Here is a 23,778-nt window from a genome sequence, read left to right as displayed (position 1 = left end):
ATAGTTAAGGCTGAGGTTGGAACTCCATTACAATCTTCTTCTCACCTGCCCCCCCTTCCCACCCTAACTTTTGATCCACATGAGACATTTATTTGCAATTTTTTCTGTGTAAGAGCCAAGAGTGAAAATTTGGTGCCCAACCTGCTTAGGCAGCTTTGAAAATCCTGCTAGGCACCCAAGTGCGTCTTTAGTAGCCTAAATACCATTGGAAAACTGGCCCTAAGTCCTGCTGAGATCAGTTGGAGCTGTTAGGGCTGAGAAGTTTTGAAAAATCTGACCCAGTGTTTAAAATTCTCACATGAAATTCTCAGGTGATGTAAATTAATGCACTCCCATTCACTCCTCTCTCTCTCGCTCATGGCCCTCACAACATCCTTCCGTCTTTGCCAGTCTCCTGCTGCAGTCTTAGCTTCTTCCCATGTCATTTTGGTAGCTTTCAGTTCTGCTTCACTGTGCATGTCCATGTTACCCTTGGTCTGCCTGGGTGCCTCTTGCCCTGGGGGTTCCTGCCTTGTTATGCTATTTGGGTCTTTCCTCCATGTATGTCTTAGCCATCTCCATTTTCCTTCCATAATTTCCTGTGCTATCAGTTTCTGTTTTGTCCTTCTCCATAATTCTTGGTTTGTGATAATTTCTGCCCATCTGATATTGAGGTTTTTTCCAAGACAGCTGTTTATGGAAACTTCTGGAGTTTAGACAGTAAGATCTTAATAAGTCTCCAAGTTTCAGCATCACATAAACACCATTCACTTCATTGGGGCTATTGTGAGAGGAAGTGAACAGAAATGCCTGAGCAACCTTCTTTAGATCATTCATTATTATATATCCCATGTCATGTGCCCATCTCATTCCTCTCCTCTTTAAGCAAACCTAAATTTTGATTCGTCTTTTTGTACAAGCATATTGGTTAGTTGGTGTTGAGTAACAACATGAGAAGACAATGTTATTAAAATTAAACTAGCCATTTATTAAGAGATTTATTTAAGAAATGCTGCAACTACAAATAGCATTCCAGCCATGTGCACACACACTAATTCTCTGATGTCTCCTCCAAACACTTCCTGCTGCAACCTGGGATTCTCCCTCCCAGATCCGTGTAGGTAGCTATGTGGTGCTGAGTGCCTTCAACTCTCTGCTGGAGGTTTTGAGAATGCTCAGCATCTCACAGGGTTGGCCTTAGTCACTGTTGAACAATAGGGAAGTTCTAGTATCTCAATATTAATAGATTCTAAGGCCAGAAGGATCCATTATGATCCTCCAGTCCGACCTCCTGTACAACACAGGCAATAGAACTTCCCCAGAATAATTCCTCTTTGAACTAGAGTATATTGGATATTTTTCTAGATAATCTTGATTTATAAATTGCCAGTGATGGAGAATCCACAACAACCCTTGGTAAATTGTTCCAATGGTTAATTACCCTCATTGTTAAAAATTTATGCCTTATTGTCAGTCTGAATTTGTCTAGCTTCAATTTCTAGCCATTGGACGTTTGCTTTGTCTGCTAAACTGAAGAGATTATTATCAAATGTTTATTCCCAGGCAGATACCTATAGACTGTAATCAAGTCATCCCTTATCCTTCTTTTTGTTACACTAAATAGATTGAACCCCTTGAGTTTATCACTCAACTGATTGCAGAGACAGCAGAAGAAGCTAGGAACATAAGCAGCTCTCATATACATCCTTCATCAATCCTCCAACCCAATACAGGATGCTGTCCTGGGGACTCAGATGTATGAGTACTTTGTCTTTCTCTAGGGCTCCGGAAAACCTTTCCCCTGAAAGCTTCTGATTATTGCTGTTAGTTACCAAGATGCATTTTCTCCTGTGGTACTATTTGCTCCTCATAGAAACTAGGGATGAAAAAAAAGATCAGTAGGTCCCCTCCAGTTCATAGGCTATGTCTACACTGCAGTTGGTGAGGAGGGATAGCTCATTGGTTTGAGTATTGGCCTGCTAAACCCAGGGTTGTGAGCTCAATCCTTGAGGGGGCCGTTTAGGGAACTGGGGTAAAAATCTGTTTGGGGATTGGTCCTGCTTTGAGCAGGGGGTTGGACTAGATGACCTCCTGAGGTCCCTTCCAACTCTGATAGTCTATGACACCTGGGGCAGGCTGGCCTATGCCTGTTGAGTCAGGCTCTCAGGTTAAGGGGTTGTTTCATGGTGGTGCAGACATATGGACTCAGGCTGCAGCCCAAGCTCTGGGACCTTCCAATCTCATAGGGTCCTTGAGCCTGCACCTCTACACTGCAATGAAACAGCCTGTAGCAGTGTGGGACTCTCTCCTGCTGGTTGTCTCAGGGAATTAGCTCATCGAGCATCCTCTGCAGGCCAGGGTCCTGCTGCCACTCGGCCCCCCTGTGTCCCTCCCAGGACCCAGTGCCCTTTGTCTTTGGTCACTGCCCCCTGGCAATACCCCCACAATCTCAGGGGCTCCCTACCAGGGGAAACCCCAACCGTCTATCCCTGCCTTGCCTCAGTCATGGGCTACTGTCAGTCACCAATCAGCCCCCATTTCTGGGGCATACTGCAGTATAAGCCACTCATCACTGGCAAGGAGGGTGTGGACCTGCTGCCTCTGCCTACCCATGAACTGCCTCCTGCAGCCCCAGTACCCAGCTGGCCTTCTGCTAGGCTGCAGCCAGGGGCTTTCCAGGCTGGAGCTCCCCAGTCTTTCCCCAGCCCTGCTATACTCAGGTACCCTGCCTCTAGCTCCCTGCAACACAATCTACCTCCCTCTACAAACAGAGAGAGGTGCCTGGCTCCCGGCCTCTTTATACAGGCCAGCTGGGGCCTGATTGGGGCATGGCCCAGCTGCGGCTGTTTCCCCAATCAGACCAGGGTTTTCTCCCTTCTGCAGCCCCAACCCTTTCCAGAACATCTCCAACCCCTTCACCTGGCTACACAGCCCATTAGCCTGAGCCCCATAAACCAGAGTCAGCTGGCATGGGCCAGCCCCAGGTGTCCAAGCTGCAGTGTAGACATACCCTTCATTTGCTCCCTGCAGTGAACTGTGCAATTAGTTTTAAATGATTCAAGAGGTGTGACTCCCAGGGCTTCTGTTATACAGGCTGGTTGGCCAGAATATCAGGAAATGTCCCTGATCTTCTGCCCACATTTTCCTTTGATCAGATTCAGCCCAACATCCCTAGGTATGTATCATCCTTGGAGCATCCTAAACAATTCCTCACCATCCTGGATGTGTCTATTGACTATGTCCCCAGTTGGTGTCAATTGGTTGTAGCTCCACTGGAGGTAACAGTTGCACCAATTTACCCCGGTTCAGGATCTGGCTCAATGATTCTATCATATTCTCAGTTCAGCCCTTTACTAAGCCCTCTCTTCATGCTTAACTCTGTTAATATTTCCTCATAACTACAATGGAGCTAATAATTACTTTTTCAGTTTGATGGCTGAAATGAAAAAAAAAATTGTTTCAAGTCAACCTGGAATTTTTTTTTCATGATCTTTTGTTTTGTACCATTTGCAGGTGGATTTGTGGTGGTGGGGGTTCTGAAAAAATAAAATAAAAATAAATGTAACTAAATATGTGAAACAAAATGCCTTTTTGACATGAAAAGCCAGAATGTTTTGTTTCAAAAATTCAAAACTAAATGTTTCAACTTTTTAAAAACAAACTTTTTTTTTCTGGCTAAAACTTTTTGCTGAAATTCAACCTGAATTCGTGAATAGTTTTGGTAGCTTCAAAACTGCATATTTCATCGAATAAACTATTCCTCTGAGAACATTTCACCTTGCTCTGCCCATATCTTTGTCTCCAGGGCCCTCCACTTCACCGGTATCTTATGGTATCAAGGTGCCCAAAACTGAATAGAAAACACCAGAGATCCCTCTTATCCCCTTGCAGGATGCAAATAAGATACTAGGAGCATCTTGTATCCTGCAAGGGAGAGAATATAGCCCTCGGTTTGGTCACAGCAGAGACACAGAGAGAGGCACCAGCCCTTCTCTGATCTCTGTGCCTGCTGTCCCCTGAATTCTCTCTCTGCTTGCCTCTTGCCCTTAGCCCCCGTCCCATTCCTCCTCCTTCTCTCACAGCTGCTGTTCCTCTGAAAGTAACACCCTTGGCCTATACGAGCATGGAGAACCGAACGTCGGTCACCGAGTTCATCTTGCTGGGCTTCCCTCTCCTGCGCCAGCTTTGGCTCCTCTCCTTTGCCATCTTCCTGGCCATCTACCTCGTCACGCTGCTTGGCAATGCGGTGATCATCACCCTTTCCCAGCTGGAGGCTGGCCTGCGCACCCCCATGTACTTCTTTCTCAAAAACTTCTCCCTGCTGGAGATGTGCTACACCTCAGTCACAGTGCCCCGGCTGCTGGGAGATCTCCAGCACGGCCATCGTGCCATCTCCTTCCGCGCCTGCATCGCCCAGATGTACTTCTTCTTTTTCTTCGGCTCCACAGAGTTCTTCCTCCTGGCTACGATGGCTTACGACCGGTACCTGGCCATCTGCCACCCGCTGCGCTACCCGGTGCTCATGAATGGCCGAGCCTGTGCCCGGCTGGCCCTCGCCTCCTGGGTGAGCGGCTTCCTTACCCCCTTCCTTCCTACAGCCTTCATCTCACAGCTGCCCTTCTGTGGCACCAACCGAATCAACCACTTCTTCTGTGACACAGGACCCCTGCTGAGGCTGTCAACTGGTGATACCCATGTGGCCGACATCTTGGTCTTCCTGGTCTCGGTGGTGGTGGTGCTCAGCTCCTTCCTCCTGACCCTCACCTCCTACACCCTGATTGTCTCCGCAATCTGCCGTATCCCGTCAGCCACGGGGAGACACAAAGCATTCGCCACATGTGCCAGCCACCTCACCGTCGTCATCATCTTCTACGGCACTGTCATATTCATGTACATTCGTCCTGGATCTGGCCGGGCCTCCAACATGGACAAGGTGGTGTCGGTCTTCTATGCCATTATCATCCCGCTGCTGAACCCTGTCATCTATACCCTGAGGAACAGGGAGTTCAAGAGAGCGCTAGGGAAGGCCCTGAGGAGAGTGAAAGCTGCTTTTACTGTCCTGACCTACACCTCATCACACCCTATCAATGGGATCAGGAGTGGCCAAGCTGGCTGTATATCTGCAGAGAGGAATGATCTTCATGGAGCTGACTCGCCAGCTGGGACTCATTTCCAGACATCTTTCATAGAGCTTAAGGCCAGGAGGGACCATTAGCGAAGGAAAGACTCGACACCAATTTGCAGGATAAACGAGGAGGTGAAAAAGCTGCTTTTCTGAGTTCACCTGCCTCTTTTATTATCTAAGATTACACATGCGCAATTGCACAGCACAAATCAAGATTTCTTACAAAAATCTCCATCACGAGTCACACGCATATAGCAACTGCAAAACACCCCAGCTGCAAACGCAGCAGTCTGGAAAAAGCAAGGGGGGAAGTTACGAAACACCGCCAGATGCACGGGCCGTCCGTGTGAAGTACAGGGGAGGATGGAGGAAGGCAGTTCCTGAGATAAGAAACCGGTGTGCCCAGTTTGCAGACAAGAACAAAATGCCTCAGTAATAAGTATCCAGGCCTGTGGCCCCGGTCATCCTACACATTAGATCATGAGTGTGACCCCAAAAGCTACTGTAACCACTAAGGAGATGACTAGATTTCTGGAGCTCCGTCTACTGGCAGCTCAGGGCAGAGGGCCAAGGCAAACTCAGAGTCCGCCAGTAACCAACAGGGAATGAGATCCCTGCTAGGGAGTATCAGAAAAAGGAGAAGCTTTTTGAGGCTGAAGCCAGCCAGGGGCATGGCATAGCTAAGGCTGTGTGGGAGCTGGTGAGTCCCAGGCCTGTGAGCATGGTTCCCCCTGAGAACTGGCCTAGGGACACCAACAGCAGATCCTCATCTGGGTTTTCCTCCCAGATGATTTCCCAATTGTTACGTTTGGCTGAGAAATTTCCCCACCAGGCTGGGTTCACCTCCAGCTCCTAGGTGAGATAAGTCACACAGGCAGTGCTGCTATCCAAGGTGCGGCGGGAAACGCCTGCTGGAATGTGTGGCTGAGGCTGGCTAGGAGGCTACAGTTTGGATGTTAGGATAGTTGTATAACTACACCTTGAGCTTGCACCCCTTGTGATGGAGATCTGGCAACACAGCCTGATTCTGCTGCCTGAGAGGATCCTGCAGGCAGATCTGCACCTGGAAGTGTCCAGACATCAATCTAAACCTGAAGAATCAATCATGGAGTTCGTGAGAGTGCACAGTTTGTTAGTTTAGTAAGGAAATGTGGTTTGGACCTTCTACTCCCTGAACTGTGTTCTACCCAGGGAAGCAAGTTTGAGGATTTTATAACCTGCTGCTTATTACACCTGTGGAAGGCTTCGCCACCTCGTCACGCACTTTGTGAGTCTTTGGCTTACTGACCAAGTCACCCACAACTGCTAAGACGCACTGAGAAAGTTTTATAGTCTAGGGCCAAGCAAAGTGGACGTACCAACAGGACCATCTAATTTACACTTGTTACATTAGTCAGCGTATTTTAAGTGTGGCACCAGATGACCCCTAAAATTAGTTACCTTGTTATGTTGTATATGTTGCCTGTTTAATTAATAATTATTGGTGTTGAATATATTTTTAGGTGTGTGTTATTTTCTTGGAAGTCTCCAACTATCTGGCAAGTAAGTGGGGATTATTCTGTAGGTAGAATTTTCTGCCCAAGCTGCCCTGGTGACCCTGCCAGGAAGGAGCGAGGGAGGTGGAGGTACCGCCAAATAATTTAATAGCAAAAAAGAAAAAAGATTCACCCTGCTGCATGAGTGGCGGGATCCAAAAGAACCCAGACCTGCCCATCAAAACCTGTAATCGGATTGCCATTAAAGGAGGTAACCAGGTGGAGAGGGGCGCTACACTACAGCTGGAACTGACCCTCAGATTAAAAGTTTGTTACTCTTCTGACTGAGCTATCCAGGCAGGGATGGAGGTCAAGCAATGAAACTAATGTACTCAACGTGTGTTAAACTCTCTCCCTTTCTTTCTAAGATCAGAAATTTCCTGTTATTATTAATTATTATTATTATGGTCCTATCTAGAGTGCCCAACTGTTCTCCGTTGCACTGAGGACTGTACATGCACAGGCAGATCGTTTCACAAAGAGGGGGTTATACATCTATTTGTGACAGTGCAGGTGAGCCAGCATGCCAGAGTTTAAAAATCCTAGTGGTCAGAGAAGGTGATATGGGCATCGGGCTTTCTGAGTTCTAAGCTCACTGTTTCTATTGATTTATGTGCCTTTGGACAAGTGGTTGCATTGCTGTGCCTCAGTTTCCCCAATCATGAATGGGAATGATGATAACACTCACCTACCTCACATTTCCCCTATGGAGAACCATGAAAAGTCTGATCTATTTTTATGGAAAAAATAGGTGTGACTCAGTTTCCCCTCTTACCTTGTATTGCTATCTGGCGGAGGGGAAGGGGTTAACTTCTTTCTCGTCCTGTGGGACGCTGTGACAAAGTGAGACCTTATAAGTGTGGAAACATCAAAGACTATTATATTGAGGTGTTGCAGACACTATTGGCACATGGCGTATTCATTGTATTGTATTAAGTGATGTATGTATCTCTGTGTTCCTGGCTCACTGGTGCATTACCTGGGGAATCTAGAATCAGTAGTGGGGACTTAAGGCAAATTCCTAGACAGTTAAACAAACCTGAAGAAGTACCAGCCCTGGTGACTCCATGTGGCAGATGGGTGATGCCTGATAAGCTTAGCATGCATGTAGAATATGTATTGTTTTATTATGTTTCCTCTGTAATGATTATGATTATGCTGTCTGTATGTGTGTATCATTTTGTAGTTGAAGTTATGAATATTGGCTATATACTGGCATTTCAATGTGTTTTGATTCTAAGTAGCCTCAGTGAAGCATTTGGACAGCTTCTTGAGAAAGGACTATTCTCAGTAAGTGCCCAGTCAAGAAACACTTAACTGATAATGGAGTTTGGGAGATGACAACCCACATCTGAGCTTTCCTGGGAACATTCAAAATAACATGTAAACAATGGTATCGGCCTGTAAAGAGCTGAGTCATGCATGGACATGTGACTTGCCCATGTGTCTCCAGACTCCATCTTGCTGCTGTGACCTTCCATGGACAGGGGATATAGAAGGCCCCGAAAACCCTCCATCTTGTCTTTGATCCTGCTTCTTGCCTCTGGAAGAACCTTGCTACAAACTGAAGCTGTAAACAAAGCACTGAATGACCCATCCCAGCGGGGGATGTACTCCAGAGACTTGATTTGAACCTGAAGCATATTTCATCACTGCTGCAAGCCTGAACCAACAACTTTGCCATTACTGTATGTAACTGATTCCGTTTAACCAGTTCTAGCTCTCATCTATATTTCTTTCTTTTTATGAATAAATCTTTAGATTTTAGATTCTAAAGGATTGGCAACAGCGTGATTTGTGGGTAAGATCTGTTTTGTATATTGACCTGGGTCTGGGGTTTGGTCCTTTGGGATCAGGAGAACCTTTTTTCTTTTACTGGGGTATTGGTTTTCATAACCATTTGTCCCCATAACGAGTGGCACTGGTGGTGATACTGGGAAACTGGAGTGTCTAAGGAATTGCTTGTGTGACTTATGATTAGCCAATGGAGTAAAACCGAAGTCTTCTCTGTTTGGCTGGTTTGATTTGCCTTGATGTGAAAAAGGAACCCTGCCTTGGGCTATAATTGCCCTGCTCTAAGCAATTTGTCCTGAATTGGTACTCTCAGAAGTGTCCCACCAAAGGCAGCATTGTTACAAGCCCACATCCAGTAACCTGGGAAAATTATACACCACTCCTGGGTGCCTCTGAGAGGCAACACTTCCCCACTCGCAAGCACAGAGTCTGAATATAGAAAAGAAACTTGTAATGAAAGAAGTCACCAAACATTAATCAGGGAAAATACCACAAGCGGGATTCATAATCACAAAGCTGTGAGCAGGACTCCCACCCCAGAGTGCATGGGGCAGTGCCTTCCGCCTCATTTTTGTGAGTTCTATAACCAAAATTTCCTTTACTGTGCCCCCCTCTGCTCCCTCACCATACCCTGCTCACAGTGGTTGTCCTTGGTCAGTGAGGACCCAGGGTTCAGAGATGTATCTGACTGAGTTCTCCTCCCACCTGGGGAAGAAGGCACCTTGCTTGCTCCACTGTCTGAGCGCTTCAAATTATATATATGTTGATATATGCCATCATGTGCCAGCAATCCCCTCTGCCATATACATTGGCCAAACCGGACAGTCTCTATGCAAAAGAATAAATGGACACAAATCAGACATCAAGAATTGTAACATTCAAAAACCAGTAGGAGAACACTTCAGTCTCCCTGGACACTTAATAACAGACTTAAAAGTGACAATTCTTCAACAAAAAAACGTCAAAAACAGACTCCAATGAGAAACTGCAGAACTGGAATTAATTTGCAAACTGGACACCATCAAATTAGGCCTGATTAAAGACTGGGAGTGGATGGGTCACTACAAAAAGTAATTTTCCGCTCTGCTGATACTCACACCTTCTTGTCAGCTGTTGGAAATGGGTGACGTCCACCTTGACTGCATTGGCCTTGGTAGCCCTACAAAAGTAATTTTCCTCCTTTGATATTCACCCCTTCTCATCAACTGTTAAGAATAGGCCACTTCCACCTTAATTGAATTAGCCTCGTTAGCATTGACACCCCACTTGGTAAGGCAACTCCCATCTTTTAATGTGCTGTAACATTTATACAGCTTCCTGTATTTTTCACTCCATGCATCTGATGAAGTGGGTTTTAGCCCACAAAAGCTTATGCTCAAATAAATTTATTAGTCTCCAAGGTGCCACAAGGACTCCTCATTGTTTTGGTTTAACAAGGTCGTTTCAGCTGAGGGTGACCCCCTCATTTGGAACAGGTTGAGCACAGTTCTGCTCCCCTTCATTCATACAATAATGACAACCATATTGATAACAGCATTTCACTATTCATGCATTCAGTACTAACACGATTTGTAACCCAACACCAGCCAAAGTTGATTACTTTGAGCAGCACTGCTCTATCTGCCAGATATCTAAGCAGAGGAGGTGTGTTCATTTAAATACAGTTTGCTCCTGAAGTCTCTCCCCCTCCGAGTTAGATATCGGGGGAGAATTCATTCAGAGCCTGCTTACACAAGAATCTTGAAGCTCTGTGTGCTAAAAGAATTTTCACTGGAGACATTCAAGTCTCTCTCAGAGAGAATCCACCTAACACAGTGAAGTAACTTAGTTAATTCAGCAGAATCTTACGACTAGCATCTGCTGTGAATCCAGACAGGATGAAAATTCAAAGGGTTCCAATTTGTATTCTCCACAGCAGAAATGGTTTAGCCTATGGGGCTGAGAAAAAAAATCCCACCCTGTCCCCTCTGGTACACAAATCTAGATGAGTCCAGATGCATTATTCTGTAGCTTGGATTGATTTCTGCTTTCCTCTGAAGCACCTGTCCCGATCCCAGGCTGGCTGGCTGGATCATTAACCTGATCCAATGAAGCAGGAAGTAGGCTATAAGGTGAGCTGGGCTGTTGGTCTGCAGGAGGCAGGATACTCAGTGAGGTGGACTAAGGGCAACTACTCGCTGTGGGAGATCCAAGATGTCATTTCCCATGCTGACCTGTATCCTCTGCAAAGCCGTTACCCTGTTCGTCTCCTGAAGACTTTTGCAATGGCCTCCTTGAGCTCCTTGTTTCTCAGGCTGTATATCAAAGGGTTGAAGATGGGGCTTCCAAATGTGTATCCCAGTGAGATCAACCGGTCCAGTTCATCCGACCAGCTGCCCTTCGGGTGTAAGTAGACCAGGCTGAGGCAGCCGTACTGCAGCAGCACCACCATGAGATGGGAGGAGCAGGTGTGGAAGGCGCGGTGCCGGCCCTCAGCCGAGCGGATGCGCAGGATGGTGGTGATAATGTAGACATAGGAGACACAGATCAGGAGGAAGGGGAGGATGACTATAAGGACACTGGCGATGAACTGGGCGATCTCCTCCGAGCGGGTGTCAGTCCTGGCCAGCTTCAGCACCTGGTTGACATCACAGAGGAAATGGTTGACCCCATTGGAACCATAAAAGGGCAGGCGGAAGATCAGCACTGTGATCTGCAGGGAAAGCAGTCCTCCAAGGGCCAGCGAAGCAGCCACCAGCCACAGGCAGAGCTGCCGCGTCATAATGAGTGTGTAATGCAGTGGGTGGCAGATGGCCACATACCGGTCATAGGCCATGGCCACCAGCAGGAAGCAATCTGAGCTGCCCAGACCAAGGAAGAAGAACATCTGGGCCCCACAGCCCCCAAAGCTGATTCTCTTCCTCTCCTGCAGGGCATTCACCAGCATCTGTGGGAAGATGGCTGCAGTGTAGCCAAGCTCGATGATGGACAGGCACTCCAGGAAGAAGTACATGGGGGTGTGCAGACAGGAGTCTTCCCGTATCGCCGCCAGGATGAGCAGGTTCCCTGTCACAGCGGCTGTGAAGACCAGGCTGATGCCCATGAAGAGCAGGGTCTGAAGATCGGGGTAGGTGGGAAAGGCCAGGAATACAAACTCCATCACCACTGTGTGGTTCCCTGGGAGCATTGGTCCTGCTGTCTCATGCTCTGCTGGGAGACAATGAGCTACATTGTGAGATGGATAAGACACCACCCATGGGGCCAGGAGCTGGTGGAACCCATGGGCCAGCCCCTCAGCTGGATGGAGTCCTTGGCACTGTTGATTTGGGAGCCATGTGGGGAATATTTGGTGTCTGGAATGACAGGGTCATGGCCAAAATAGTTACATCTGAGTGTAGGGCAGGCCTGGGGCTCATTGACTCCATTGAAAGTTGCACCCAGGCTTAAAGTTAAACCTCTGCCGGGGTGCTGTCCTGAAAATGGCCGTTTAGCTAAATCAGGGCCTGTAGCAGTAAAATCTGATTAACTTCAGGCACCATGATACCTGGGAGCTGCTGCATCATGAAGCCATTTGCAGCGCGACAACTGTACCATGCAAATATTACACGTGCCAACTCCACATAGCAGGAAGTCACCAGAGAAACCCTGAAAAGTCACTCGATGTCACTATTTAAGCATTCAAAAACTGTCAAAATTGTCAGTAAACAAACTTCCCACAGAATTCAAAAGCGAATTTATATATACCTGCCCGGGTGAGAGGACACTGCCAGCTGCTGAACAGAAAGCAGCAGCAATGCTGGGTGCTCCCTCTCCAGCTGGATAGTCTTGGCAGCTGAGTTTATGAAGTTATCACTGAGTGGCTCTGTTGGGGTCACTCAGCTGGTAGGGGGCTGGCAGGGGGTTTCTGGCTGACCTGGTTACACAAGATGATTTCAGGCAAACTAAAAGAGGGCTGGGGGAACTGGTGCAAGGAATCAAACGCCGCTTTACAGGGTCGCCTTGTCCACAGCATCAAATTGCCCAGCCTTTTGCTGTCTTCCTCTCCTTCTTTTTTCTGTGTATTGTCTTTCCTTGTCTTTCTTCCCCCTATTTTTAACATTCTTCATCCCCCCTCTCCTTTATTTAAAGGGCTATTCTCTGTTTTCGGTTTCCCCCTGAATGAATCTCATGGAGAAGCAAAGTCTCTTTGCATCTCACTCCTCTGAATGTTTGCTACCAGGCTAGCTGTCGTTGGAGTGGTCTAGAAATGTGCAGATCCCTGTTCCATTCCCCCTCGCCCCCTGCTTTCCTCCCCAGACAGCTAAACCCCAAGCAGACAAAATCCACACACAGGCTGACAGCAAGAATTGAAGGGAAGTTCAGAGAATTCAGAACCAACAATTGCAGCAAAGCCCCTAGTGATCTCAGGCACGGTTTGAGGGTTTTGCTGGCTAGGAGCTGAGCCCCGGGATCTAGGGGAGGAGTGACCCCCTGGTGGGATTTGATCAGCACAAAGAGTAACCTGTTCTATGGCTGGAGAGACCAAACTGCCCCTCTTGGGCAGCATGGATAGAATTCCAAACGAGCCTTTTCTCAAGGCAACATCTGCACCAGGGGAGGCAGGTTTGCTCTGCCCAGGACAGCTCAACCCCGCAGGGGCTAAGGGAATCTGGGCTGCACCCGCAGACAGCAGAGCTCCGAAGGGAAGCCTGGAGGGGCAGCCAAATGCCAGGTTAAGAAGTAGGGGGACCCCAGCCCTGCCCTGTGTAGCCAAGACCTCCAGAAACCCCCTGCCAGCTCCTTACCAGCTGAGAGACACCAACAGAGCCGGTCAATGATAACAAAATAAACTCAGCTGCCAACACTATCCAGCCAGAGAGGGAACACCTGGTATTGCTGCTGCTTTCTGTTCAGCAGCTGGGAGTGTCCTCTCGCCCAGGCAGGGTGAGCACAGAAGCTAGTACCAAGGGCAGGTTCAGCAGAGCCCCAAGGAATTGCTCAGCTAGACAAGCCAGCTTCCCACTCCTTGGAGAGGGTTTTTGATCATTTCAGTGGGCAAAGGCTCAAAGGTCTGTTGACAAATGTTTTTTCCTGCATTGGCCTCGCCCAGGGAGTGGTGCCTGCCCTGGTCACTAATAGTTTTTATTAAGCAGAAGATCATGACCTTTCCCCTTAGTGTGGTATCCTCCCCTCTTCCAGCCTCCCCTCCCCATTAAATCTGGCTTTTCACCCCCTCCCTGCCAACCAGGAATCAAAGCTGAGCCCCAGTTATGTGCTAAGCAACTGGGAGCTCTAGTCACACCGGCCTCTCATTCACAGCCTCTAAGCCCAAAAAACCCTGGAATGCTCTTCCTTCTGAGGCCATGCCCAAGTGAGCTGAAATGACACTGACTTGGTACGCAAACGAGTGCAGTAAGAAGAACATGGAATGGATTTTATTAACACTATTGAGCTGCTTGTGAAGGATTTTGTGACTATACAAACTGGCAACTTCTTGCTCTGAATACGACTGTAATTGGCAGTGAAAGTCACTAGATTTGTCACTGGTCGCTTTATTTCCTCGCTAGGGAAACCAAAAAGTCTCTAAATGTTGTGACAAAATCACTAAGTTGGCACCTGGGGAGGGGGGTGAGGGAATGGCATATAGCGCGTCCCCTGACGTTTAACCATAGACAGACACATTGGTGAGGTGCAACTGGATTGCAAATACAGTGGCAGATAAAGGGCCCACTTGTTTATAGGCGAGTTCCTGTGCCTACCGAGGCAGCTTTAAATGTTGTATGTCATGGTTTGTCGGACCTTGAGCAGGCAGATGGATCTGCGGGCGTCTCTGTGGAATGCCATCCAGAGTCACATTTTAAAATAGCTAAAGTGGCAGCAGGATCCCCGATAATAACAATTCCAAGGTCTTCTGGAGCTCTTTTCATCAGGAGATCTCAAAGTGCTCCACAAAGTAGGCCAGTATCATTTTCCCTCTCTGTAAGATGGGGAAACTGAGGCATGAAGAGGAAAAATTAATAGCCCCACAGCCTTCCACCAATACCCTCTGCCCACCCCCTGCATGGCCTTCCCACCATTCACCACCTCCTGAAGAGGGAAGGGTGGGAATGAGGGAACAGTGTCCTTCAAGCCAGAGGGGATAAATCTGCACAGCAGGACTCTGAAAGTACCTGCCTTACCTAGATTGGTGGCTTCTCCCGAGCGGTCCAGCCTGCACAGACGGGAGTCTCCAATGGATCTCAGCCCCCGAGAGAGGACATGGGATTGGGGGGGACCAGCACAGGGGTCAGGTGGCTCAGCCTGGAACTCAGCAAGTGGATATGGTGGGGGAAACTGGAGCTGCCCAGCAGGGAGAGGTATTTATCTGCCAGGCAAGACCAAGGGCTCCTCCCCTCTGAGCTGTCAGGAGGAGCTGGGCTGAGGGTAGGAGAGGATTGAAGGACCTGGCTCTCTGGAGCCTACCTGATCTCAGCCCCTGGACAGGGGCAGCTCTAGACATTTCGCTGCCCCAAGCAGGGCAGCATGCCGCGGGGGGGTGCTCTGCCTGCCGCCCTCTTGGCGACCGGCAGAGCACCCTCTGTGGCATGCTGCCCCAAGCACGCACTTGGCGTGCTGGGGGCTGGAGCCGCCCCTCCCCCTGGAATGAATCCTGTGCCAGGCTCCCCTTTGGGGGGACATTCCATGAGGCTCAGATGGTGTGATGATGTGGTTCTGGTGGGACCCAACTGAGAGTGTCAATTCAGGACCAATTGCTTAAAGGGGGCACTTACAGCCCAAGGCTGGGGTCTTTCCACCTTTAAGGCAAACCAAACTAGCCAGACAAAGAGGACTTTGGTTTCACCCCACTGGCTAACCATAAGTCACAAAAGCAATTTCCTTAGAAACTTCAGTGTCCCAGTATCACCACCAGTCCCGCTCATCCTGGGGAAGAATGGTTATGAAAACCAACACCCCAGTAAAAGAAAACAGTTCTCTTATTCCCAAAGAATCAAGCCCCAGACCAGTCATATAAGATCAGATTTACCCACAAATCAGCTGTTGCCAGTCCTTTAGAATTAAATCTAAGGTTTATTCATAAAGGAAAGAAGTAGGATGAAGCCAGAATTGTTAATAGGATCATATCCACAGTAAGTGCAAAGTTCTTAGTTAGGCTTGGCTGATATGTACTGCAGGTCAAATAAGTCTCTGAAACTCCCCGCTGGATGGGTACTATTCTTTGTGCAGAGCTTCAGTTGTACAAAGTCTGCCCAAGTAAGGTACGGAAGTAGATTAAGACAGATGCCGAAATGAGGCTCACCTATATATATTCCGGGGTAAACAATCTTCTGTTCTTCTGTGGAAAATTACAGCAAAATGAATCTCAGTCACATGGGCAAGTTCCGCACACGCTGATTAAAGGCTATCTGCCTTCTCTCCATGGGTCATTGTGTAGGTGATGGCTTAATGGGCCATCAAGCAGGCTAGGCAAGCCAACACCAATTTCTGGGGTCTCCCGAAGAAGCAAATTTGAAATACGACAGGAGAGAGCATATTATACGTCAATACAGATGATACATACATAAACAACGATATCTACCAGCAACCTCTTTCTTAGACACCTTATATGACCCTCTTTACATAAGATTTGGTGCCACTACAGGACCTTGGTTGCAACCATGTTCTATATGGTTCCAGTTTATATCAATAACGTCACAGACGGATGCTGAGGAAGGCCTGTCAGTCCAATGTCAATGGGCTGGTAAAAAGGCCCAGTGGCTGAACTAACCCTCTCTCTGGAGCTGGGGAAAAGGTGTAGTTGGTGCCAATGGCTTCCCCCCTCCCACCCCATGGGACATTCCAGCCTCATCAGCCGGCACTTTGACTGAAGTTGTTTCAGGTGCCCCAGAGCTCATCCCTCTGATGTGGAACTGAAGCCCCAGAGGTGAAAGGCTCCACATCCCCCCACCCCCACACCAGCCCCTCACCCTCAGTCGAGTTTGGTGGATTGTAAAATCTTTGGGGTGTCTTTTTGGGGTTCCTGGGCAAAATAACGATGGAAGTGAGAAACTATGGGTCCCGTTCTCCCACACCTGGAGTTATCCAGCCTCAGGCCAGGTTAAAACCAGTGACTTAGAACGCAAGAGATCCTGCCGGGGTATCCTGAGCAACCCATTCTCCATGCCCCAGCCTACATGCAAACCACTGAGCTACAAGTGAAGTACAAGGATGGAGAAGGAGATGTCACATCTGTGAGGGCATCAATGCTGAACCCTTGGGAGCCCTGGGGCATTTCCTGTGCAAACCTTAGGAGAGGCCGGGGCAGTATGAGAGAAAGGTGGGAAGGAGGTGGCCCTGGGATGGTCAGTTTGGCTTTTCTCTTGTGGAATTTCATTGCTGCTTTCCCCACACCTACCACTGGGCCCATTCTAATATATCCCTCTGAGCCCCTTGGCAAATGTTCCCTTTGCCACTGGGAAATGGTTTAGGTGGCAAAGGGGCTCGTTAGGGAGAGACGACAGTTCTGATCTGAGAGACACAAACTTGGCAAAATGGCAGGCAAGACACAGACAAGGGTTGTGCCCGGCAGAGACAAAGGGGCCATCATGAGTGGGAGGGAAGGAACTCCACTAGGTGCAGGGTCAGCTCCCCACACACAGGTCGGATGATGCACCTCCATTCCTGCTGCTAATGCAGTCCCACAACAAGCACAGCAGCAGCTCCTAGCCTGCAACACTCCTGCCAGTCCACCCCACCCAGCTCTGCCAGTTCCTCTCAGCCCCTCTTCCCCTGTAGCACCTTATGCTACTTCAGTCCTGTTCCTCTACCGCAACATGATCCTCACCCTCTCCACTACAATCTTCCTCCTGATCAGTCAGAGTCAGTCACTGAAAATTGACCAGGCTTAAGAGTCTGACACAAGCCAAGCCAAGTTGTCATCCAGGTCTCTTTAGGCCCTACGTTGATGGACCAAAAGAGTGCGGTTCTAGCTCAGTGGCATTACTAGCTCAGTGGCTTGAGCGAAAAGGCTCATTAGGAGATAGGCTGACATATGGGAGGTGACTAAAGGCACTTGGCTTGTTTGCTAAGCCTGTGTGAAGGACCAGGACATGGGTGGTCTTGCCTAATGGTCAGGACAGGAGACTAGCCTAGTGGTTGGAGCAGAAGTGAACAGGGTCCAAATCAGGAGCCACTTTATCAAGCCCAGGGAGTGGGCTGGAGCCAAGAGCCGGGAATCAGGAGCCCAGGGTTGGAGCCAGAGTATCAGCTGTAGCAGGACTAGGTGTGGAAGCAAGGATCCCAGAGCTGTGGGGAGGAAACCAGGCATGAGCTACAGGACCAGAAACACAGCTGCAGGTGTGGAATGCCACAGAGTAGCCAGAGACCCATACCTCTTGCAGGGTTTCAGAATGTGCCTACTGCAGTCATTGGCCAGTCAGAGGGCCAGGTGTGTTTGATAAATCAGCTGAGGGCAATGAGCTGTGTCTGGGCTCAGCTGTGGGTCCCTGACAGCCTAGCAAACCGGCAGCTGAGAAGGATCTGATCGCTCTCTCTAAATACACCAGGGGGAGAAGAGCTCTTTAAGCTAAAGGATGGTGTTGGCACAAGAACACGTGAAGATGACACTGGCCTTGAGCAACTTCAGGCTGGAATTTGGAATCCTCTTTGAACCGTCAGAGGAGGGAAGTTCTGGAGCAGCCTCCCATGAAGATGAGCAGGGACAAACGACCTAACTAGTTTTAAGGTAGAGTTTAATACATTTATGAACAGGCCTATATGACGGGGCTTCCTGGGAGAGCAGAGGACAGGACTCAAAGGGCCTTTCCAGTCCAATGTTCCTATTTGATGCCTAGCTCTCTTCTAGGCTATAAAATGGTCAGCTAACCAGGGCTGGCTCCTGGCACCAGCTCAGCAAGCAAGTGCTTGGGGCAGCCAAGGGGAAGAGGCGGCACATCAGGCTCTTCAGCGGCAATTCAGCAGTGGGTCCCTCAGTCCCTCTTGGAGGGAAGGACCTGCCGCCGAAGTGCCATCGAAGAAGAAAGTGGTGTGGTGGAGCTACCAATGAATTGTTGCTGATCGCGATTGCAGCTAACATGGCTACACACATCAACCCGTGTGCTAAGGGACCTCCTTTGACCTAGCACATTTGAAAAGCACTTTCTTTTTTTTTTTTTGCCCATGAAGAGAAGCCCTAGCAGCTCAGACTGGTCTGGAGGAAACATTGCTTTGACTGCATTCCCTGGTTTTCTTACGTTTGTGGTTTGGGGTTTTTGTTGTTGTTGTAACACTAGTGTTCCTTTAAAGTGTAGATGGGGCACCATGACTAAGCATTTTCTCAGGGGAGATTTTCCAGCAGCTGAGTCTGGGCTACAGAAGTCTCACATTGATATAGTCATAGCTCATATGGCCAGAATTCAAACTGGAACAGGTGCAGGGAATGGCTACCAGGCTGAGCAGGGTAATGGAGACCCTATTTTATGAGAGGAGACTAAAAGATTCATAAATTAAGTGACCAGAGGAGACCATTGTGATCCTCTAATCTGATCTTCTGCATAACACAGACCAGAGAACTTCCTTGACTTAATTCCTGGTTGAACAAGCACAAGAAAAACTTTCAATCTTGATTTAAAAATTGCCGGTGATGGAAAATCCACCACAACCCTTGATTCATTAGACCTTTGGCTGTTAGACTGAAAAGCCCATTCTCAAATATTTATTGCCCACATAAATGCTTATTAGCCAATGCTCTGGAAGGCAGCCACAACTTTAACTCCCCTCCACAAAGTTTTGTGTAAATGAATAGTGTCTCGACAGGACAGACTGGGTAATATCGGTCTTAGTTCAGGTGAATGAGGTGCCTGCCTCTGTGTGTCTGTTTGTCGTGGGTTGTTTGTTATGGAGCAGACTGCCCAGTGCTGGGCATCCCAAGATTTCCCGGCTCCCCGCTCTGGGGCAGCGCTTCCAGGCTTTTCCTTCAGCTGGAGAGATCAATGTCAACCCAGAACATTTCTGAATCAACATTTTTGGTAGTTTTTTGTTGTGTGAAAAGTTTGAATGTGTTAACATTTCATCTCAAATTGGGATGAAAACGATGAACAACATATTGGATTCTCCCACCGGATGGAAATTCCAAAGTTTGGACCCCCAGCCCATTCTTCTGATTTATTAGTCACTAACTTTGGGTGCCTCCATGGTTGGTGCCCAACTTGAAAAGGGCTTTTCAGTGAAGCTGAGCACTTCTAACGCCAGTCACTGTCCCTGGGAGCTGCGGGTGCTCGGCCCCTCTGAAAATCAAGCCAATACCACTCACATAGGGCACCCAGACATGCAGGGACCCAATATCAATTCCTTTTATTAACAGCCTCAACACCTTAATCATAGGTTTTAGTAACACATGATGCCAGAGAGAGGAGAATCATTTGTCACATGTTCTATTAACCAGGGTGCCACGTAACCAATAATTTCTTCTCCAGGCTAAAGCAAGTCCCTGGCATCACTATCTGGAGCTGATTCTAAAAAGAGGATTCTTGGCCTGCCCCCTTTTTATTCCCCCTTCCCATACAGCCAGTCCCGTAAGAGTCGTCAAGAACAGGAAAATCAATGATCACTTGGTTCTGGTGTATTGTGACCCTTCGGCCAGATGTTGTCAGCAGCAAAATGGGCCAGGTACAAATAGCTAAGGGTTCCCCTGAAAATCAACCAACACAAGAGCTCAAGCACCCACAAGATGCCTGGGAAAATCCTTCCCTAGGAGCCCTTAACAGGCAACAGTTCCCCTCTCATGAGCAATGAGTCTGTATAGAAACAAGGAAACGTTATTAAGGGGGAAAGGAACACAGCTTTCATTTGGGAAAACACAACAAATCAACTGTATGTTTACGTGCATAGTAAGTAAAACACAATATCATGGGCAGTGTCCTTTGCCTCAGTTTCCCCACAGGCCAGTGTTCCTGTCTGATGGACAAATGTCCCTTTCACACACCCCTTTCTCCCCTTCCTCTCCAGTCCAGGGTTAGCGTAGTCCAGCCCAGCGTGCACTCGGACAGGTCCATCCCCAGTCCCCGGGGGTGGGAGTGCAGTGCTTGACTTCTCTGAAGAGATGCCTTGTCTCTGCCTCTCTGTCATGCCCCCTCTTCTAGCTGCAGTGCTAGCTTTGTGTCACCTCACACCACACCATCACCTGTAGCCTTTATGCCAGATCTGCAGCCTGAAACACCAAACACTATTGCCGTTACAACTGTAGGGTCACCTTGCTACAGCAGACTATCTGTCAGCACCATATTCTCAGGATCCTAACCCACACCCCTTCCCCTATTCACTCACTTCTATTGGAGAGCAAGTTAAAGAGCTAAAATGAGGATTAGACATAATCCTTCCATGCTTGTTTGCATGCATACATGCACTCACTCAACAAACCAAACAAAAAAGCCAAATGTACCCCCATTTCCATTTCCCAAGGGGTGACAGATGGAGATTTCTCATTTTGGTAAGGGTGACTCTTCACTCAGCACACATTAAATACAGTCCCATTGCCTTTTTATCACACAGTAAGAATGAAAACATTTCATATTGTTATCCCCCAAAGTTAATTGTATTTTAATCAGAATAACCAAAATGTTGTTCACATTGGAAGGGCCAGTAACAAACGTGCAAATGAGGTCAGGCATTGTGCCTTTTCATCCAGTTCACCAGGAGATGGTGGCAGAGAGCTCCTTCCCTATAGCAGCCACAGGCTGACACTAGTTTTCACCCTGATCCTCTGATTTCTCTTGTCCTCTGCAGGTTTGCACCTCATGCACTGCAGAACTAGAGCTGCATTTCAGAGCCCGTATGTTCCACTCCCACATCAGGCACCCCTGCCTCCTATCTGTGGCATAGAAACAGCTGGCTTCTGCTGCATGGAGTGACCAGGCCTAACAGTGGAACCTGGGTCTCCTCATTGTAGAGGGGCAGGGATGGGGCCTGGGTCTGCCCATGGTATGGGGGGCAGGGACTGGTTGCAGAGACATGGCCGTCTGGCCTCTCACTGAGGCTGGGAGGTCAGTGCCCGCCTCACAGCTCTGCTCAGGGCCTCCTTGACGTCCTTGTTCCTCAAGCTGTAGATGAGGGGGTTGAGCAGTGGCGTGACAAAGGTGTAGATCAGAGCGATCTGTCGGTCCTTGTCCTCTGTTGAGTTGGCCTTGGGGCGCAGGTAGACCAGGCCGCAGCAGCCGTACTGCAGCAGCACCACTGTCAGGTGGGAGGAGCAGGTGTGGAAGGCACGGCGCCGGCCCTCAGCCGAGCGGATGTGCAGCACGGCAGCCGTGATGAGGGCGTACGAGAGGCAAATCAAGAGGAACGGGATGGCCAGCACAGCCACACCCACGCTGAACAGCACAGTCTGGTGGAGGTGCGTGTCGCCGCAGGCCAGGCGCAGGACGGGCGGCACATCGCACAGGAAGTGGTTGATCTGGCGACTGCAGAAGGGCAGGGCAAAGACCAGGGTTGTCAGCTCCAGTGAGAGCAGCCCCCCGAGGAACAGCGAGGCAACCACCAGCCGCCAGCAGAGCTGTCGTGTCATGATGAGGGCATAGCGCAGCGGGTGCCGGATGGCCACGTACCGGTCGTAGGCCATGACTGACAGCAGGAAGCAGTCAGCACCGCCGAGGGCCATAAAGAAGAACATCTGGGCCCCGCAGCTGGCCACAGGGATGGTGGTGTGGACATCCCAGACACTGACCAGCATCTGGGGCACTACCACAGTGGTGTAGCACAGCTCCAGCCCCGAGAGGCTGCCCAGAAAGAAGTACATTGGGGAGAGGAGGGTGTGGTCAGTGCAGACCACCCAGAGGATGGAGGTATTGCTGATGATGATGGTCAGGTAGAGCAGGAGGAAGAGCACGAAGAGGAGCTGCTGTGTCGTAGGCACGGACGAAAAGGGGCGGAAGACGAACTCGGTGGTGAAGGACTGGTTGCCATGGCCCAGATGCATCTCACCTGCTGGGGAACCATGGAACCAGGAGTTACACAAGGGGACGTGTGTCTCACTGCATCTTTCGGCTCTGACTGTGCACCGCACTCACGCTCCTAGTGCTTGGGCACAGGGTTCAGGGTACCCTGCAGCAATGCAACCTGGATACAGCACTGTGCTGGGAGCCTGCAGACCATCCCTACATTGCTGTATGAGCCCAGTGGCATCATCTCAGCTCACAGGGCAACTTTAAACTTTCACAGCTAAGAGTTTCAAAAGCAGCTGTTGATTTTGGGACCCAAACTGACATCTCTTAAAGGAGGCTGGTTTTTTTAGAGGGTGGGGTCAGAGCCTCAAAGGCACCTAACTTCCATTGAATGAGGGCTGAGTACTCAGGACTTTGTTAAAATCACCCCCACTTGTGCTGTCCCAGACTGGGCACCCAAAAATCACAAGTCACTTTGAAAATGTGGAGCCCGTCATTGTGATATTTCCTGACCTTTCACCTTGACTTGGTTTTTACCATCCCGGGGCAGGGCTACAAGGCCAGCAGAACTCAAGAGCGGCCCAGCTTCTTCCATGTGTGAGTTAGCTGAGCGCAGATTCCACGTGCAACGCGGGAAGGAATCAGTGTGTCGCTTCACCCTCGCGGCGTCCTGCTGGGGCTCCCGTGCTCTGAAAACAATCATACTCGCAGCAGGGAGTATCTGGAAACGTGGGGTTGGAATGGAAACCAGAACTCTAGATCAGTCGCACCCCAGCATTGCTGTCATGGATGGATGGATAGATTAGATAGATGGGGTGTATAGAGCTAGCTAGTCTGAAGCAAGCACCCCAGATCTGGGAGTTCATGGAAATCAGCCAGCCCCACACCTGAGGGCCATGATGGGGCCCTTTGTTGCAGTTTCAGACCAGAAGGGCAGTTCCTTCTGATGGATTCCCTCCCATCTTGTCTCCAAGCCCTGGATCCTGATTGGAATGATCAGGTTACTTGTACCCTCCCTCACACATCCTGGAGGCTGGGGAGGTGTCTTTGCCCCCTCCAGATTGAAGAGCAGCAATGAAGCTGCTGCCTAGTACCTATTGCAGCCCCAGAGCCATTGCACGCCCAGGGCCTGACCTTGCTCTCACACACCCTGGTGAGAATCAGGAGTGACTCCAGGGAAGTCAGTGGGTTCACATTGGAGATCAGAGTCAGGTCTTATCTTCAGGGCACACTGGCCAGTGGATCCAATAGTACAGTGCCCAGACTAGGGCAGGGAGTTTTTGCAGGGCAGAGCTCCATGGCATTCGGTGGGGAGGGGTGCCCACAGATGTCGCACACAGATCGGGGCAGGTTGGCAGTTGGCACAGTACCCCTGATCCCTGTGGGAAGAGACAGGGTCACAGATGCCTGGGTTCAGCCAGTTCTCTGCCCGGATCCCTCCCTTCCAGGCCTGCTGCGGAGAGAGGACAGGACA

The 23,778-nt window shown here is 49.2% G+C and overlaps 3 protein-coding genes across 3 annotated transcripts; 1 reads left to right on the top strand and 2 right to left on the bottom strand.

Annotated features, from left to right (window-relative positions):
* The first annotated feature begins 4,084 nt into the window (after positions 1-4,084).
* On the top strand, positions 4,085-5,194 carry LOC116822198 (olfactory receptor 11L1-like). Its single transcript, XM_032775893.2, has one exon. The coding sequence runs from the start codon at positions 4,103-4,105 to the stop codon at positions 5,192-5,194; it is 1,092 nt and encodes a 363-aa protein (XP_032631784.1). The 5' UTR covers positions 4,085-4,102.
* A 5,472-nt stretch (positions 5,195-10,666) lies between these two features.
* LOC116822199 (olfactory receptor 10Q1-like) lies at positions 10,667-11,572 on the bottom strand. Its single transcript, XM_032775894.2, has one exon. The coding sequence runs from the start codon at positions 11,570-11,572 to the stop codon at positions 10,667-10,669; it is 906 nt and encodes a 301-aa protein (XP_032631785.2).
* Positions 11,573-21,333: 9,761 nt separating this feature from the next.
* On the bottom strand, positions 21,334-22,340 carry LOC116822215 (olfactory receptor 10Q1-like). The gene has a single exon (XM_032775911.2). The coding sequence runs from the start codon at positions 22,337-22,339 to the stop codon at positions 21,392-21,394; it is 948 nt and encodes a 315-aa protein (XP_032631802.2). The 5' UTR covers position 22,340; the 3' UTR covers positions 21,334-21,391.
* Positions 22,341-23,778: the final 1,438 nt, after the last annotated feature.

This window comes from Chelonoidis abingdonii, chromosome 4 (assembly GCF_003597395.2).
Source record: "Chelonoidis abingdonii isolate Lonesome George chromosome 4, CheloAbing_2.0, whole genome shotgun sequence".
NCBI lineage: Eukaryota > Metazoa > Chordata > Testudines > Testudinidae > Chelonoidis > Chelonoidis abingdonii.
This window is presented reverse-complemented; position numbering and strand designations above follow the sequence as displayed.

Bases quoted from the DNA above. Each gene is read 5' to 3' on its own strand.
- LOC116822198 (XM_032775893.2), top strand. From the start codon at position 4,103: ATGGAGAACCGAACGTCGGTCACCGAGTTCATCTTGCTGGGCTTCCCT.
- LOC116822199 (XM_032775894.2), bottom strand. From the start codon at position 11,572: ATGGAGTTTGTATTCCTGGCCTTTCCCACCTACCCCGATCTTCAGACC.
- LOC116822215 (XM_032775911.2), bottom strand. From the start codon at position 22,339: ATGCATCTGGGCCATGGCAACCAGTCCTTCACCACCGAGTTCGTCTTC.